The sequence below is a fragment of the Bombus huntii genome, chromosome 3 (genome assembly GCF_024542735.1).
Source record: "Bombus huntii isolate Logan2020A chromosome 3, iyBomHunt1.1, whole genome shotgun sequence".
Classification (NCBI taxonomy): domain Eukaryota; kingdom Metazoa; phylum Arthropoda; class Insecta; order Hymenoptera; family Apidae; genus Bombus; species Bombus huntii.
Genome location: NC_066240.1, coordinates 13,368,299 through 13,385,815, shown reverse-complemented (window position 1 = coordinate 13,385,815; position 17,517 = coordinate 13,368,299). Strand labels below are relative to the sequence as shown.

The following is a 17,517-nucleotide window of genomic DNA, read 5'->3' as shown; positions in this document are numbered from 1 at the left end:
TTAGTTTGTGGTGGCGTTTGATCCTAGTCACGACAAAGAGACGAAGAACGAAGGGTAGAGAAAGAATACTCTTGCGTCGTAACGTCGAGAATATAGCAAAAATATCGATGTTTTGAAGCAATTGCTCCGGTATATATATCCAAATACTTGCATTTTGCATTTGTTGGCAAAGTAAGAGAGAAGAATCCGCGTGTATCTCGATAGCAGCAGTCTCGTTAAACAGAGACGTTATTCGCTGAAGTAGTTCGGTTACCTTTTGGCACAGATCGCGTACAGTAGAAATTAGGCTTGTACGCTTCACACATCGTCCACACCTGGATTCCTGGCTTTGTCTTTGTAGAAGATCCGCTAGCTTAATCGAGAAGAATCTCGAACAAAAGACACTGCATGTACTTGACCACCGCGTGTTCAACTTTTAAGGCCCGTACAGACAGCAGTGTGTTGAGCCCAGAATCGCCGTCTCCGAGCACGAAACCACGTCGTAGCCTCACCTCGAAGATCAAGGACACCACGGAGAGTCTGCGTAGCAGATCGAAATCGCGAGAGCGAGTAACCTTGGACAAAGGGTCTGGCAGTTTGAAAAAGGACTCGAAGAACAAGGGCGTGTTCTCCTCGACGTTGAGTCTGTTCAAGAAACGCGAGAGAAAGAAGAGTTATGACGAGGCGATAGCGGCATCCTGTGGCACGGAGTTGGATAGTTCCGGAGGACACCCGTCCTTAGAAAGCATAGGCCACGTGGAGTTTCGTTTTAACGCTGAAAAGGAGAGTCGCAAGGACGACTCGATCTTCATAAGCCTGCACGCGGATGACAGGAACTACGAGGAGGCTCTGCCTTCGGAGAGCGTGTCGATACCACTGGAAACGCCTACCAAGCTGCTGGACGAGTACGAATCGGAGCCTCGAACTGGAAGCATCGTAACGGAAGTGTCGATAGAGCATTATCCACCCACGACGAGGATAAAGACCGAAGCTTTGATCGAAACTACGTCGAGGCCGTACTCGCGGGACAGCCAGACCAGCCAGATCATACCGCAGAGCAGTTCGAAGGATTCTGAGATCTCGAGGAGCTCCTCGAAGGACTCGAAGCTGAGTAATCACGGGAAAACCAGCGAAACCGTTGTGAGATCGTCGTCGTCCATCGATAGCAAACCTCCTGCGGACCATCGAATATCCAGCAGTTCGTCGAAGGACTCGATAGGAAAGAAGGAAGCTACGAAGCCGAAAAGGAAAAGCAAAGAGCTGCAACAACCTGTCGAACCAGCCGAGATAGTCGAGGAAGATGTTTCAAGGCAGAAACAGAAACAAGTTGAAACTAGGGAACACGCGCCGGTTAAAACGATGGAAAAGAGGCCAGACTTGTTGGATGACGGAACGAAGACTGCGGATGGACTGGTGAAGACACCAAGCGTGATCTCTGATCTGGATCATAATAGTTCGGAGTCGGAGAGAGACTCGGAGATCGAGTTTGTTAGGAACAAGGTGGAGAAACTTGCCGAGGAATTGCCCGACGAGAGGAAGGGACTGTTCTACGAGGAGAGCTTCGAAGAGGATCTTCCTTACGTACCCACCACCCTACCCCTGGAGAAAAGCGTGGCTGTGCCGATCCTGCCTGTGAAACAACGACTTCAAGAAGTAAGGTAAGTGTTATTTAAAATTGTGCTGTTATTGCTCGCTGATTGGAGCGTACTTTTCTTTCTCTTTTGTTTCACACGATGTCTGCAATGTTGCGATTCACTATCCGTTTATTCACAGCCCTGTTCAGAAGTCCTGAGACAATTACGTTCGTAAAGTATTGGAAGGTTTGCTTAAAAACGGCGAGAAGCTAAGTATATAATAAAAAGGAGTCAAGTATATCATAAAGGCACGAGGAAATGATGTTTAATGATTCAGAAAGTATACGCTACTAATGTATCGACGATATTAACGAAATGTAATTCCAGATTCTAAGAGTAAATTTCCAAGCTCTACATTTTTAAACAAACCTCTAAATTCTACACTTGGAAATACATTTCCAAGTTCTATTGGGTTGGCAACTAAGTTACCACAACCCAATACATTTTTCAACAAAATTTAAGATTCTAAAATAGAGTTCTAAATTTAAGATCTTTTAATAAAATTCGAAACTCTCAAATAGAATTGCAGATTCTGTATCTTTAAAAAAAATGTCGAAAGACTTTTAAACAGAACTGTATCGCGACCACGAGTCTTATCTTCAATAACAATACCAAATTAATAACGTTATTCACGTCCAGAACGATACCAATCGAGAGGCCGCGTTCAACGACGCCGATAAACCCGACGCTGCTCGACGAGTTTGTGATGCAGACGTCCCTCGACGAGCGTCGTGTTGAGAAGATGAAGATATCATTGCCGCGAGAAGATAGCTTTAAATTGAAAAGTCCGCGGAAGCACGCGGCCAACACATTTATGGAATTCGCAGGCAAAGTGCCTGACGGGGGACGGAAGAGCGCAGGTAAATCGCCGAGTCCTCCTCCGCTGCCACCGAGGGCCACTGCTAGGCCGAGCAACTGGATCAACTTCGAGGAGATACCCGAGAAGAGGAAAGCGCCGAAAAGGATCCAGACGATTCCTCGACCTGAGGACGAGGTGAAATCGGGTGGATATAGCTACGTTCAACCGGAGGAATGCAGGTGCGTTCCTTCTTGTTGAGTGGATGATGGAGAACACACTGGTAGATTTTCGCAAAGCAAATTCGTGCTTTTATAAACCTAATTAAATATTAGGTTGTCCGAAAAGTTTCTTACGCAAGTTTTATACGGAAATAATAGATGCAGAAGATTTGTCGTTTTATTGGGACAAAGTGGATCGTTCATGATTCGGTAAAATGATATAAAAAAGAACATGCGCATCTATTATTTCCTTATGAAGCAAAAGAAACTCTTGGGATAACCTAACAGGTGGAACTTGGTTGTAGGTAGAATTTTGTCATCCACTGGACGTTACAACAAGTCATGAAAATATTTGTTAGGTATATTCGTAATTAATTTCAGTATTTTTGTCTTTGTCATTTTATATGAATCGTTATCAATGAATGTTAATTTGTTACTCGTTACTTGTACCAGATTTATGTATCAACGTCGATCATGTTCATTCGTTGCTCGTAAAATCTCACCAGTGAATTGCTAGGACAGCCTCGAAAATGTCTTTGATCGGTCTTCGTATGTATGTTCTTGAACAATCTTCGGATAATAATATATTAAACGGCCAAGATTGAGCAACCGAACGACGTAGTCGATTTGACAAATCAAATTTCTAAATTAAATAATTATATGACATACGAATAATCTCAAAGTATCGCCAACGAAGAAACGCTATTAACTGTGAACTCTGTTGCGAAACAGGTGCGAGTGCCATGAAGAATCTCGAAGGGCGTCGATGAAGGAAGCGTCCACGACAAGGACTTCTTCCTCTTGCAGCAGCAACGGAGAACGTCCTTGTAACGGTGACAATTGTACGGTGCCTACGTCGACGTCCATGGACCGTGCCAGTATCGTCAGGTAAATGCGCCCGGGTACGATCGTCGATCAAAGTCGTATTGCTCTTGTAGAACAATCGTCGAAGACGTTAGTGATGAGTAGAGGTCTGTTTCTGTATTTTCAGTGACAGCTCGCTGGAGTGTAGCCTGAGCATCGAGGAGAACACGACGCAACCGTTGTTCACGTGCTTGACGAAGCCGTTCAGCATGGATCTGGACGTTAGGTCGAATCGGTCCAGTATCGTATCCCAGGACGAGACTGACGAGACCCTGCACCAATAATAGTTTTTTTCACGGCACGCCTCGCCTTATTATCCTCCTGTTCAAACAAAAACAAACAAAAAAAAAAGTGAAATTATCTCCTTGTTGGAACTGTTCTCGAGCCGAGTTCTCGTTCCTCCTTTCGCCGATCCACTTGAAAAGAATCGCGTCGTTTATCTTTATAACGAATCAACTCTGCTCGCTCTTTCTCTCTCTCTCTCTCTCTCTCTCTCTTTCTTTCCTTCTGTGGAACGCTTTTTTATCGAACTCATTCTCCTCGCAAGATCGCAAACGTCTCACAATTCTCTGGTATGTGTCAATTCCAATAACGGAGTTCTATGCTCGTTTCATTGCGGCAACATCTCGTATAAGTTACACGCGTGTATCGACTTTGAAGCTACGCGTACTCACTGAGACGGATCAAGAGAAGATACGAATCGGATTCCAAGCGACAGAGTCGTTCGTTGTACGATAGACGTCGCGTGTAACGCGTTTCAAAGTGTCTGTACGTTTCGTAACGCGTGATTTTACAAAGGATGTAAGCGAAGATCGATATGTACATGTGCACTCCCGTTCATAAGTGTTCGGACGCCTGCTGGTTTTATGCGAAACGGATCAGTTAGCGACCATTAGTCTATATTGTTAAGAAAACGATGAAATCGGTTGGAATTTTTCTATAAGTTCCGATACTGACTTAAGAATGGGAGTGTATATCGTTGAAATTTCCCTCGACTTTTCTCGTCGTTGGCTACGAGTCAAGGCTATCCTGTACTTGTTTCTTCGAGGTTGAACACGGTCGAACATCGAACGTCATTGCTGTTTAACGGCGCTTCGTAGTCGATTTTACGAAAAACGCGTCACGGAAACGCTCCGCCGCATTTCTCGCTATATCGTTTAACATACACACATACATATATACGAGAATACATATACACACTTGTACATACCTTGTAACGGTCATTCGTTCGAGAAACGTTTTTAGTCTAATTGCGTACCTTCCACGAGAACTCGTTCGTTCCTTCGTTACTAGATTCGCGTAATTATACCTTGGAAACGAGGGCAAAGGCATGCTTGCTGATGCGCGCGTGTTGACCAAATGCTTCCTCACGACAGACAAGAACGTGGTTCTTGGAGATCTATTCGCGAACAGTGACTTTGAAAAGGCATTTTTGATCGTCGAAGCTCCTCGAGGTCCTTCGTCGCGCTCGAAATTCAAAGTAGTCGATATCTACCAGCTTAGACGCTGGAGAAATAATTAGCAGGCTGCAGATCTGCCTGAAAGCTAAACTAAGCTACGTCATGTTACGTTCAGTTTAAAGATATTTCCTTCGATACGTATATTACCGAAACTGCGACTTGATCGAGAGATTTCTATTTATAATTTGTACTTTCGAAGCTGAGATAAAATAACTACCCTGTATGGTTTATTCGCTGCTTCTTGCGATGATTACATTTAGACTAAAGCAAAGAGTATTCCCGCAATGCTCTAATAGCCGAACGTATTTTCGATGAATAACATTTCGTAAGATCTGTCCAAAGTTGTAGAAACATCATCTATTAATATTATTAACATCTATTAACATTACTCTGAAACGATAGAGTACACAATATTGGGCTTATGCAGACAGATTGAAACATTTAAAGTCGCTGTACGAAACTAATTTTTATTCAGCTACAGTTACACGATTCTTTTATTTATTTATTTAACGGGGAACAACCAATATTAACTATCTTTGTTAATATGTACTGTATATGTACTACAATGTATATCGTATATGATCGCTGCAGATAAGATTAGCCAAAATTAGATCAAACAGTTGTATTTGAAATCTGTATAAGTATTGTATATCCACGTGCAGTAACGTGAAAGTGTCCAGCAAATATTATACTCTTGGACAGTAATATACGTATCGAAGCGAATACTTTTGAATTGAACATAGCGCAGCTTAAGCCCGTTTTTCGATGGATCTCCGGCTGAAAGCTAGTTTCACGATCGCGTTTAGATCACTGTGAAAGCACAGGGGACCTCGAAGCTCGAATCACCAACGCGTGTTCTCGAATATCATCGGCCAACTTCGTCGTAACGAGCCCCGCAACGTTTTGTACACCGAACAGAGATAGTCGGAAGAGTATTATTTTGTCGATTGCGTGGCGTTGACAGTGGGGATCTCGTGCCACGAAGCAAGCTTACTTCGATGCTTCATCATATCATGTAGATAGACCTAGGTCTGTAAGTACCTCCGCAGGTGTAGACAATTACAAAAATATCGTGAAACGTTCGAACAGCGAGCAATTGTTCTTATCGCGATTCTCTCGGCTTTCGTGTACACGACGTATTCTATTGAAACTGAATGCGACTGACAGTCTGCGGATTTTCACGCGTTTGTAGGAAATTCGAAAGCGCAACATTGCACAGTGTACGCGTAACGTGGAGACATACACAGAATATGCAAAAATACGGTGCTCCGTATGTTACAATGCTGGATGAAACAATTTTCTACCTGGATTCTATTTTCCTAATTATATTCTGGGAAATGTGAATCTCCGCGTAAAGATCCGCGGTGATCGATCGTACACGAGAATCGAAGGAAACGAACGTTCGGACAATTTCATCGGACGCATATGATGCGTCCATTATCGATAGATCGTTCTATCAGTATTAAGACGAACGTGATTGTGATCGCATTTATGCGTGTGCGTGTGTGATAAACGCGTGTGCATTCGCATCGATGCACCCTGTGGTGCATATCATTTCCATATCCATTTGAAAAAGTCTCATTCCTCGGAAAGAATTCACCCTCGAGCTTCGAATATCAGAAATGAAACTCTTCGAAGTCAGCGAGTTTGACAGAGGAATACGACGATCTCCTATGGCTGCTGAATAGTGAGAAGCGAACGTGTAAGTGTTTAGGAGCTTAAGCACGACGAAATCAAACCGACCACGAACCACAGAATCGATCTGATTGCGTTTTCGTTGATGTTACAGTGTTTCTTTCGGTTGCTTCGTCACTCGAGTAACGTCGTGACTTCTTTTCGAGATCCATGTTGGCTGCAACAGATACAAGCCCGTTCCTAAATATCGGGACACGTTTATCACAAAATTTAACTGTGGGAAAAATCGTCGCAACGTTGTTTCCAACGTGTTAAAAATTTTTTAATTTGAACACTTGCCATCCGAAGAGTAAGATAAAGCGATTGCTAATTCGCTGAACATTCAGTTACGTTGCACTAAGAATCTCATCATTGACAAACGATACACTGATGAAACTTCACTTTGTCCATTGCATTTGCTGGGTTTTTTCCTTTTTTTTTATTTTATATATTCCTTTAACGATTCAAATTCGTTTAGCGGATTTCCACGAATTTCTCGAATATTAAATCAAACTTGTCTTCTTAACGCTAGAACTACCGATAGTTAACACGAAATTATTTCTACCAAAACCAGCCAAAATGACTGAGCTTTAAAAAACACGTAATAATAGAACATTTTTATATTTATTGATTTATTACTTTCTTACGGAAGGAATTCCATGTTATGTAGTACATTTCTGATATTATTAATCCATCTTGGACCATGATCCCTAAACGAGGATTCACACATTTATAAAATTGTAGAACCAGTCATTCTCACTGGTGTGGCATTGCTAGTGTTAGCATCTAGCGATCGATTCGGAATTTTCCTGATAACTGGTATCCTCATATCGAACGATACGCGGTAAAAATTTGAAAAACGTGTGGCAAGTTGTACGAAACGAGGAAACTGGTTAATTGGGGTTCTGTAAACGGATTACAGGACCCTTTTACACTTCGACAGGTACCAGTCATTTTCACTGGTATTGGCCCTGATACAAAATTATCTTCAATTTGAATACATAAAAAAGAAAATAAAATTCATTATATTATTCTTTTAGTTATCGTTGCGGAAAAAATATAACACGAAGTAGGAATTTTAAAATAAAATTGTAAAACCAGTCAATTTCACTGCTGTGGTAGTTCTAGTGTTAAAAATTAGATTTAGTTGAAACTGTCTCAACGAGATTTAAATCAACCAATCGATAGGTATAATCGTCAATTACCGTCGTTTCTCTCTCCACGAGTAACTTTAACAAATTTTTTCTGATCATTGCGAATCTTTAACTCGCATTCTGACTGATCGATCGTTTGCAGAATGACGTAACCGAATTATTTCGCGTGAGATCGACCACTGTCCCGATATTTACGAAAGTCAGTCGAATTGTTTCGTAACTTTCGGACGACGGATCTCGATCATCCAAGCTTCCTAAAGCATCGACATTTTCGTTGTTTCAGCGAGCGCTTCTTCGCTCGTCCAAATTGTTCGCTACGACTAAGTTTCGAATCTTCGAGTCGGATGATTCATCGAGTTAGAAAGAGCGCAACATTGCAGAAAGATTCTGTTCTGTGGGATGTCGAATTGAAGAGTACAAGGTAATAGAAGTAATTGTAAAATTGTTCGATCCTCGTTAATCGAAAGAGTCTTATTTAATGGAATGGATCGCGTCGGATATAGTGAGTCGCGAATGTATTTGAACACATATTATAAAACGCTCTTATGTACATATTATATGTGTGTGTTATATCTGAATCTAAAACTCTTGCAAATAACTTTTACAATTTTTACCAAACGTCTCTCCGGTCGTTGTCACGCGCAAATATAAAACTCTTGGTGTTTGTCAACTTTGAGCAGCGTAATCGCGCGATAGTCAGGTCGATGCTAATGAAATTTCGAGATGTTTTTGACATGACGCGCTTAATATCGTCCCGTTTATGCCAAAACCAAAAATACCGCGTATGCTTTCGTTTTGTCGTTCATGGTCTTTGTTCTTGCCCTTAGCTACGTAGATGTAAAGAGACGAGCGTCGTAACTAGATTTTCCCGCGTATTTATGCGAAATCTAAAGACGCAGAAGCGCGTGGAATTCGTACGATATTATACAAAAATATAGAAGATATCCAATGTATATTACGCTACGTCTTGTAATTTCTAACAAGTACAACAAATCTCCTTTAAAGGAATCTCCTCTCTACAGATTCGATCATGTTCGTAAACATGAAGATTTGCATAAAGATTCTGGTCCACGGTGTAGTTGTAACGAACGTGATACAACAACGTGATTAATTGTATCGTAAACTCGATTTATCATTCTCAGACGTGTCCAATAATTTTACATTCGATCGCGAGTTTCTACGATCTGTTGAATCGCGTATTTGCGATGTTGTTGGCATAAGAAGGACGATATATTCATAGAAGGTCTCTATAAACGTTCAAATACTTTCGTGAACCATTGTAAATCAGGTTTTAGGGTAAGTAGCGATTCCCGCGAGACGATAATTGAAGAAGAGAAGAAGAAGAAGAAGAAGAAGAAGAAAGGTTTCCGCTGAAATTGATCGCTCGGCTCTTTCGTACCTTTCCTTTGCCTTGTTAATCGACGATTAACCAAACCAGTTAGCAGGAACCAATTAGCTGTACCGATCGCAATTTAGCGATAACGTAGCGTACTCTGATCGGAGAACCCTGAAAGATTGTGTCAAGTTTCTTCGAAGAGGGATCAAAAGAAACGAAGATTCCTCGGCTCGTCGTCGAATTTTTCACCGCGTAAGATACGTTCCCATTAGCCGTGCACGATTATGCTAGTAGGCTGTGTTCAATTGCGGAACAATGTTCGTTCGAGTACACGAACAAGTTGAGAAACGTGTCTCGTGTATTTTCTTCGCAGCTCCATCTCGTGATCTCTCGTGTCCGCTATTCGTAAAATTCAAATTCCTACAATTCAAATTCGTACAAGTTTATTTAAAGGCGGTCGTCGATCGACCTTTTTGCGTTTCTTTGCACAATCTGCAACGAGATCGTACATTTCTCCGCGTAGATCGTTATGGATATCTTCTTTTTTTTCTTCAACCATTTAGTCCATTTTTGCAGTCAATATCTCGAGCTTGTTAAATCAATGACTTGCTGTAGAAACATGACGCGTCCACGTTTCGTGAAATTCGAATCTTTACACGCAACAAATATCTCTTCGCTGGTTTCTTCGTGTTGCGTAAACTTATCAAATGTATAATTGCTTCGTAAATTCGTCAGAAGTAATATTTTTCTTCATATCGATAAAATATATATTTATAATATTACATACAGTAAACTTACATGTAATACTATTAATATATATTTATACACAGGGTGGTTGGTAACTGGTGGTACAAGCGGAAAGGGGGCGATTCTACGCGAAAAAAGAAGTCGAAAATATAGAATAACAATTTTTCGTTCGACGCTTTGTTTTCGAGAAAATCGACTTTGAATTTTCGCTCGGTACGCGTGCGGTACGTTATAACGGATCTCGCTGTAGATCGTTGTCTCGATAGAAAAATTAAAAAAAAACAAAAAACAAAAAATAAAAAAAAATTTTTATTCTATATTTTCGACTTCTTTTTTCGCGTACAATCACCCCCTTTTCGCTTTACCAACCACCATGTATAATTTTCCTACATTCAGCTATCTTCAACAATCATAATTTACCCTTGCCATTTCATGTTCCTAAAAACGATACCGCAACTCGCAAACTAATTCTATAGCACCACGAAGCGATGACAAAAATAATGTAGAAGATATTTATTTAATTACAAAGTAGACAGTATTTATTTAATTACAAAGTACCGGTGAATCGTTCAAACCGGTTCCCTACGAAACGCTGAAAATGGACACGCGATATTTTTCCAGCAAGTCGTCATCATTCGCATTTGTCATACATAACGCGATTATTTTTTCCTTCTTTCTCTGTCTTCCCTAACCACGTCGTCCATTTTTCCTCTCAGTGTCTCGAATTTTTAACGTAAGTTTTCCCATAAGCGATAAACGCAAGTGGAAGATGTACGCGTCTCTTCTTGCATTTAGTACGAGAAATGCAACAAGATGTACGCGTCTCAGCTTGCATTTAATACGAGAAATAGAAGGAAATTGGAGGAAAGAGAAAGAGATTTCCACAATTTTATTACTTCACCGTCGATGTGACAGAATCTGGTTAACACTTTGACTGCCACGCCGAAATCACACGTTTCGCTGAGGACGCCACGGCAGTATTTTTATTATTCAAAGCATATAATGGCAAAATAATAATAAATCGACGATGTAAAACAATATTCTTCCTCAATGCACCGTTCATCTTATTGGTGGTCACCGGTGACCTCCGTGGCGCCTTGGTAACAGTCGATAGCGACGTATTATAACAAGACTTCGTTTATTTCAACAAACCATTCGCTCTTCGTTATTTCGTCGTAAGCAAAACGTGCAGAATATATTGTTGAAACGTGTACAAGATATTAGTAAACGGTATTTGCTCGTTCTATATATAATAGTAAGGTATATACACTTCTAAATTCAATTATATATATGATTACAAAGCAGCATTTACGATTATTTTCTAAGCTGTGTTTAATAATAATATTCGTAAATTAGCCCTGAAACATATGGACGCGAACACAGTGCACCGTTAGATGCAAGATTTGTTCTCATTTTTTTTTTTTTTTTTTTTATTGATGTTCTAATAAAAATGTTTAATCGTTGAATGGGGCACTTTTTGTTTCAAAGTATCTTCTATTTATCGGTTATATTCAAAATGCTCTGACTGTCAATTTTCATTCAATTTTTACAATTGTTAGAAGTGGAAGCGCTCCGGTCACCAATGATCACCGTGGCAGTCAAAGCGTTAGTCGGTGCACAAAATGACACGAGTTCGTTTCGAGTTCTCCGATACGCGTGTAGGAATTGAGCAAATCGTTCCGCTTTTATCTTCGAACGAGAAGAGGCGCGACTGGCGCGTCTTAAAACGACTCGCTAAACGAGTTAGCCAGTTAGCAGCTAGTTCGTCGAGGTCTACGGAAGGACGCTCGATCAACGAGTCTCTTCTTAGATGTTGATGTTTAGCTTGGGACCCTTCGTCGGCGATTTAATCTTAGCGATTTGACGCCGCAACACCGTTTTCCGCAACTTTTCATATTCCTACTCTTGCTTCGCGATTCGTTTGCGTTTTCCCGGTCGAAACGATGGAACCGAGGAAAAGAGAAATGAAAAATTCTGGAGATCGTCTGCTCGAGACAGACGAAACTTCGGCTCTCCAGACAATCTTCGAGCGTAATTTAAATTATTCGCCGTACGCATTGATCGAATCGATCGAATTTTCAACACTTTCGCTGCGATACTCGTCGATTACAACAACGATTAGACCGAGGATTTTTATGCAGTTTCGCGGTTCTATCGACGCAAGCAAATGGAGAATCAAAGAAGTTAACGACTACTTCCGTTTGAATATTCCTTACATTTCCGCGTATTAGTTTCGCGTGCAGTTTTTACTTTCTCGATTTTTCAATCTCTCGTAAACGCGTAAAAATCCGCAGCCTAATGACGAGTAACGCGAAGCTTTCGATGTTTCACAAATATTTCACTTTGAATATTTCAACTCTACGATATTAATTAAATTGTTCGATCGTATCGATATTTAAGCATGCGCGTTTCATATGTAGACTGTGGATGTTGATGCAAATTTTTATCCCCGTCAGCACAAGCAACGTAATGGAAATTTTATATTGCCAACGAGTACTATATTTTGAATATTTCGTCAGATTTTTGCATACAATATGCAGTGCACATAGACGGTATGTATATTTTCTACAAGTCTGTCTATGATAAATCGTTCAACGTACGTGCGTTCTTCCATTTTTCAATTTTCTACAAACGCATCAACGTCCATAGTCTGTCCGAATTATCGCCAGACGTTCTTTTCACCATCTGCTGCCGTTTCATTCGCGCGTTCGATGAACGTGTTTTAATTCTGTCTCGTTTCGAGAACAGCGAAAGCTTCTCCGATTGTTCCAACATTTTCCGATTAACTTTCGATAATTCGAAATAAGTATGGAGACGAGTTCGAACGAACGAACCTCTGCTGTATAGATTATCCGCACAAAAGTACGTTGAAGAAACGCTTTCCCGATCCGACGAACGGTGGGAAGCGAATAAAGAAGAAAACGAAGAAAAACCGGGAAGAATATAAAAGTTGTAAAGGCTCCTGCGCTCGTTGAAACGCGTTGCGACGCATCGACACCTAAGTTTCGAGTAATCAGCTTCGGTTTACCTGCGCGTTATCGATTCCTTTCAGTTCGTGGCGCGATACCGAACTTGAAACGCGTATTTCAAAACGTGCCAGCATTTCCCAATTCCAGTGTCGTTATCGGTACTAGGAGGTGGATCGCGAAGAATACAAAATCGAAGACTAAAACGAAATAGCCAGAAACACGGTTAACCGAGAGCCACGGATTTTCTAATTGCGCGTTATCGAAGCAACTAGCAACGAACGAACCGAGCGATCGTGGAAATTATTCGCGTCTACGTGATTCTGCTTTTCAACGTCTGTCGGATAAAGTTCGGCCAAGCATCGAGAAACAAAATACAACGATCAGAGTCTAGCGTAAATTACGTTCGGTATCGTTGCCACCCTCCGCGATATGTCGAAAGCGAGATAGTTTATCCAATTATGATGATTGGTTGAGTTTCTTTATGTAATTATTCTATTTTAGGCTCGTTACGTTCTATTTCTCAAATAATTTCTTTTGAAATTTTATTATTTTTAGTATTTTTTTTATTAATAATTTTAATTGAGGATTATTCTTTTTATATATTTGTTAAATTTCAATATAATATTATTTTTTTTATGTATCCTTTATATATTATTTTTGTTATTAGTGCATTAATTGATTTAAATAAATTCCATTTGATTCGATCGAGGGAGAGTCAGAATTAGTTTCTGGATTTAATGTGGAATATTATAGAAGAATAATAAATAAAAAAAATAATAAATCTTTCGGGCCTTGTTCACCGACCAAAACGCAATTCTGACTGCTGCATCGATACAAGTTGCTTCCGTAATCGAACTGCATGGCCCGTAACACGCGTCGCTGCTAAGCTAAATCGCACGAAGAGCCCAAAACGCGCATCGCGACGTGTTGGAACGCGTGCAGGAGCCTCGAGGGAAACTCGTAAAACTCACTGGGGCGTCGCAGCCCGATTACAACCACCCTTCCAGCCTCCCTTAGCAATACACGTCGTTACACGGTTACTTTTTAAACTACTTGACGACTAGCGGACGTCTACCGAGATATTTCGATGTTTCTAAAGAAAAAAAAATATGTTGTGTAAATAAAAAGAGAATCGGAGGGCGCATGTCGCGGTGACGCTGCAGAGAATCGTGGTATGAGAGAGTGGGAGAGAAAGCGACAAGAGAGGAGAGAGATTAAGGGGAAATGAAGAAAAAGAAAAAGGAAGAGAGCGAGTGTGAGAGAAAAAGCGAGCGATAAGAAAGAAGGGAAGCAACCGGACGGAGAAAGAGAATAAAAATGATGTTTGTGTTTTGACGGCTGGCTCAATCATTTCAAACATCGCGTTCCTCTAGACACTAGACTGTAGAATGCTCTCTCGCCGTCAGCAAGTTGTGAGACCGGAGGCAGCAGCGTGTACCGGAAGTTGTGGAGTTCCGTGGTCAAGGAATCGTCCACGAGGCGAGAAATCTATGAAAAAGACGAGAAAAGAAGGAAAGGAAGGAACCGTTTGTTAGAAAATATCGCGAATGTTCAGGAGTGTTAACTATAAATGGAAATACACAGGTTTTGCAATGTTAATCCAAGGCAAATGGTTCTCGATGTGAGATCGTTCGACACGACAACGAGCTTCTTCCGCCCCATCTTTTTCCTCTGAAAAAATCTTCTGACGTCGCTTAAGTTTGACTGGAACGTGTTCGTAGGCCTCGTAGTAATCTCAGAAGATTTTATTATTATTGTCTGCTATTGCTATTATTCGTTGACGCAGATATGTCTGAATTTCCCTTTCGCTTCCGCCGTTTAATGAAATTGTCACGTTAACGTTTTTTTTATTAATTTATCGCCATATATTGATACGTTATTCGTCGTTAAGTTAATATTTAAAAAATTCGCGTTAATACTGCACCACAGACGAAACGATGTTCTTTTTAGTTTAGAAGCCAATCGAATCGATTAAGAGTGCAAGTCAATTTTTTTGGTATTATTCGATAATGATTATTATTCGACGTTGAAAATGAAAGATAAAAATTAAAATGTTATTCTCGCGTTGGTTACAAATAAGATTAGAGTGATACGATCGCCAGACGATACTCTACGAACAAAATTCGCATCAGATGGAGTTTAACCCATAATAGCTTTCGACAATTAATCACAAATTATTGTACGTTAATTAGAAAAAATGTAACACGGTGATCTTGCAATTACTCTGCGGAAAATTAGGCGTATCTGAGTTGAATCGCTCTCGATTCGATCTTGATGATCCTCCGGTGGGTCGTTCAGAGCTCGTCGCTGGTCGAGTCGTCTTATTGAGGAACCGGAAGTTGCACGCAAAGCGGTGATCATCGTTGTATCGCGGTGAAAGGAGCGTCGAGGTGACGAAGAGAAAAGCAAGGAATATTCGAGTGACAGACCGAAGAAATAAATATTTATAGGTCCGACAATGGGAAACGATCGACTCGCGTTGTTAATTAAAGTAATAGGGAAATTGAAGAAACAACTCCGCTCGGTGTTAACTGTAATAAGAATCTTTTTCTTTAGGCGCGAGGAAAAAAAGGAGAGATGGAAAGAAGAAGAGAAAAGAAACGAGGGAGAAAGAAAAAAAAGATAGGAGAAAAGTGGCGTAAAAGACAAAAAAGAAATCCGTAGGAAAGAAGATAAAAGCAAGAAGCTTCGTCGCGGACGGCTCTAAGCCTGTTATTTTCTGAGAAACAGCAAATTATTTATTCCTATAGAGTCTATTCTTATAAATATAATAACTTTCGACTGAGTTCCGCGTCGACTTGCCGGAAGTAACGTGTTCGTATCCGCAAATTCGTTCGCGCGTAAAACGATTATAAGAAATTTCGAGGATGAACAAATAAAAAAAAAAAAAAGAAAGAAAAAGAAGAGAGAAGAAAAGAACGTAAGAAAGAGATGGACATTTTTCGCTGTATATATGTATGTTTATTCTCAAAGAAATTATACGGCTATTATTATATACATATATATATATATATACACACACACACACAAATGAAAGAATTACATTACGAACAAGATATAAATAAATAAATAAATATGTATATATATATATATGTATGTATATACAGAAAGAGAAGAAAAATTGGAATTACGAAAGACGAAGAGGGAAAAGAGGAAAAAAATAATGGCGGAGTGTGAATTATGAGAATAACGTATGATGCTACTTATACGATATTTCGAAGCACGTCTGTTTATGGAATTGTTACAGAATGAATTCAATAAATATTATCTTAATACGATTTCAATGCTGGCGATCTTTTAACGATGACATTGTTAAACGTGTACGAGAACAGCTTGCGATTCTGGTCTCGGTGCAAAGTTCTTCATTTTAATTCATCTACTTTCAACTAACTCTGTACTGAATCATTGTGTACTAATCTGATTTCATTTAATATATTGACTGTTAAGCCTTTGGATCTTGGATTTTGCTGGCGTCCTGTAACTACTGACGCGCTTCGTCTCCTCCCTCTTAGCATTCTCCTTTTCCTCCTTCGAGTCCACCACCACTGGCTGATCGTTGTCACGCAGGACAATCGTTGCCGCTGTCGTCGTTATCATCGAATTCTGGTCCTGCATCGATTGCTGAAAATACGGCATAGATCAGTAAGTCGGGCGTAAAAGTACATTTTCTTCAATATGATAAACTAACTAAATATTTAAGGAGGTATTCTGGTCTAGAAATTTGAAAAAATCGAAAATTTTTTTTCATATTTCCAAAGTTTAGACATTCAAGAATATACCTTTAAAAGGATTTTTCGAAATTTCAATTATTTTATGAGTTACAGCCATTTTTGTGACGTGGCATCTGCACCGGTCCGACCGGGACCAACGTGCAATAAAACTTTAAACGCGTTTTTCTCGAAACTACATTTTCCGAGTTGGCGTGCACGATATCTCAAGTTCTAACGAACCGATTTATTTTAAATTTGGTCCGAATATTCCTTATATACTCCTCTATCGTCCGGACCACGCTCAGCTCAAAATCTTTAATATTACTATTTTTTAAACGTTCGGAATTGTCAAAAAAACGTGCGAAATAAGACATTTTTTTTCAAACGACCGTCATTCTGCGAAAAAATGTTGTATCGACTTTTCCAAGGTTCAGACGATAGCGGCATCCATACTAATTAAGAATCCGTTCGCATTTTTTGTTTCGGGTGACCAGAAGGGTTGATATCACGCACGCCACGACACCCCATTTTTTTTGCAGCACCCACTTTGCCAGCTCGTAACTTTTTAAATATTGAATCTTTTTTTTCAGTGAATTTTTTACGTAATCTCGAAATATCAATAAACAAACGCTAAAAAGAAGGATAGCAAAAATATTTTTTGTTTCGCTTGTACAGAGCTTCAAAAATCGGCCGAAATTCGTGCCTCTAGACCAGAATACCCCCTTAAAGAAAAAGTAGGAGAAAGAAAGATAATGGTCCTGTCTGTACTGTGATTAGTCACCAAAGGAATGTTTGTTCATTTTAGGTGTTGTGAATTAATTAGATGGAAATTTTTCGAACAAGATTCGCAGATAGTTCGATAGGAAGAAAAGTTACCTGCATGATGTTTAGTAAGAAGAGAAAAGCAAGCAACGTTAGAGCACTGAGTGCAGCTCCCTTGTCGCCTCCTTTGCCTTTGCCACTGAAAATATTC

The 17,517-nt window shown here is 40.1% G+C and overlaps 1 protein-coding gene across 7 annotated transcripts in view; it reads left to right on the top strand.

Annotated features, from left to right (window-relative positions):
• The window catches only part of LOC126863456 (uncharacterized), a 46,795-nt gene extending 30,508 nt beyond the window's left edge, over positions 1-16,287 (top strand). For 4 of the 7 annotated variants that reach the window (XM_050613649.1, XM_050613650.1, XM_050613654.1 and 1 more), the window contains 4 exons: positions 421-1,637; positions 2,253-2,651; positions 3,363-3,518; positions 3,622-16,287. In XM_050613649.1, the coding sequence (XP_050469606.1) occupies positions 421-1,637; positions 2,253-2,651; positions 3,363-3,518; positions 3,622-3,778 (1,929 nt within the window). In that variant the 3' untranslated portion in view covers positions 3,779-16,287. Of the gene's footprint in view, positions 1-420; positions 1,638-2,252; positions 2,652-3,362; positions 3,533-3,599 lie in introns of all 7 variants that reach the window. The other 3 variants (XR_007688865.1, XM_050613653.1, XM_050613652.1) reach the window with 3 other exon arrangements.
• The last annotated feature ends 1,230 nt before the right edge of the window (positions 16,288-17,517 follow it).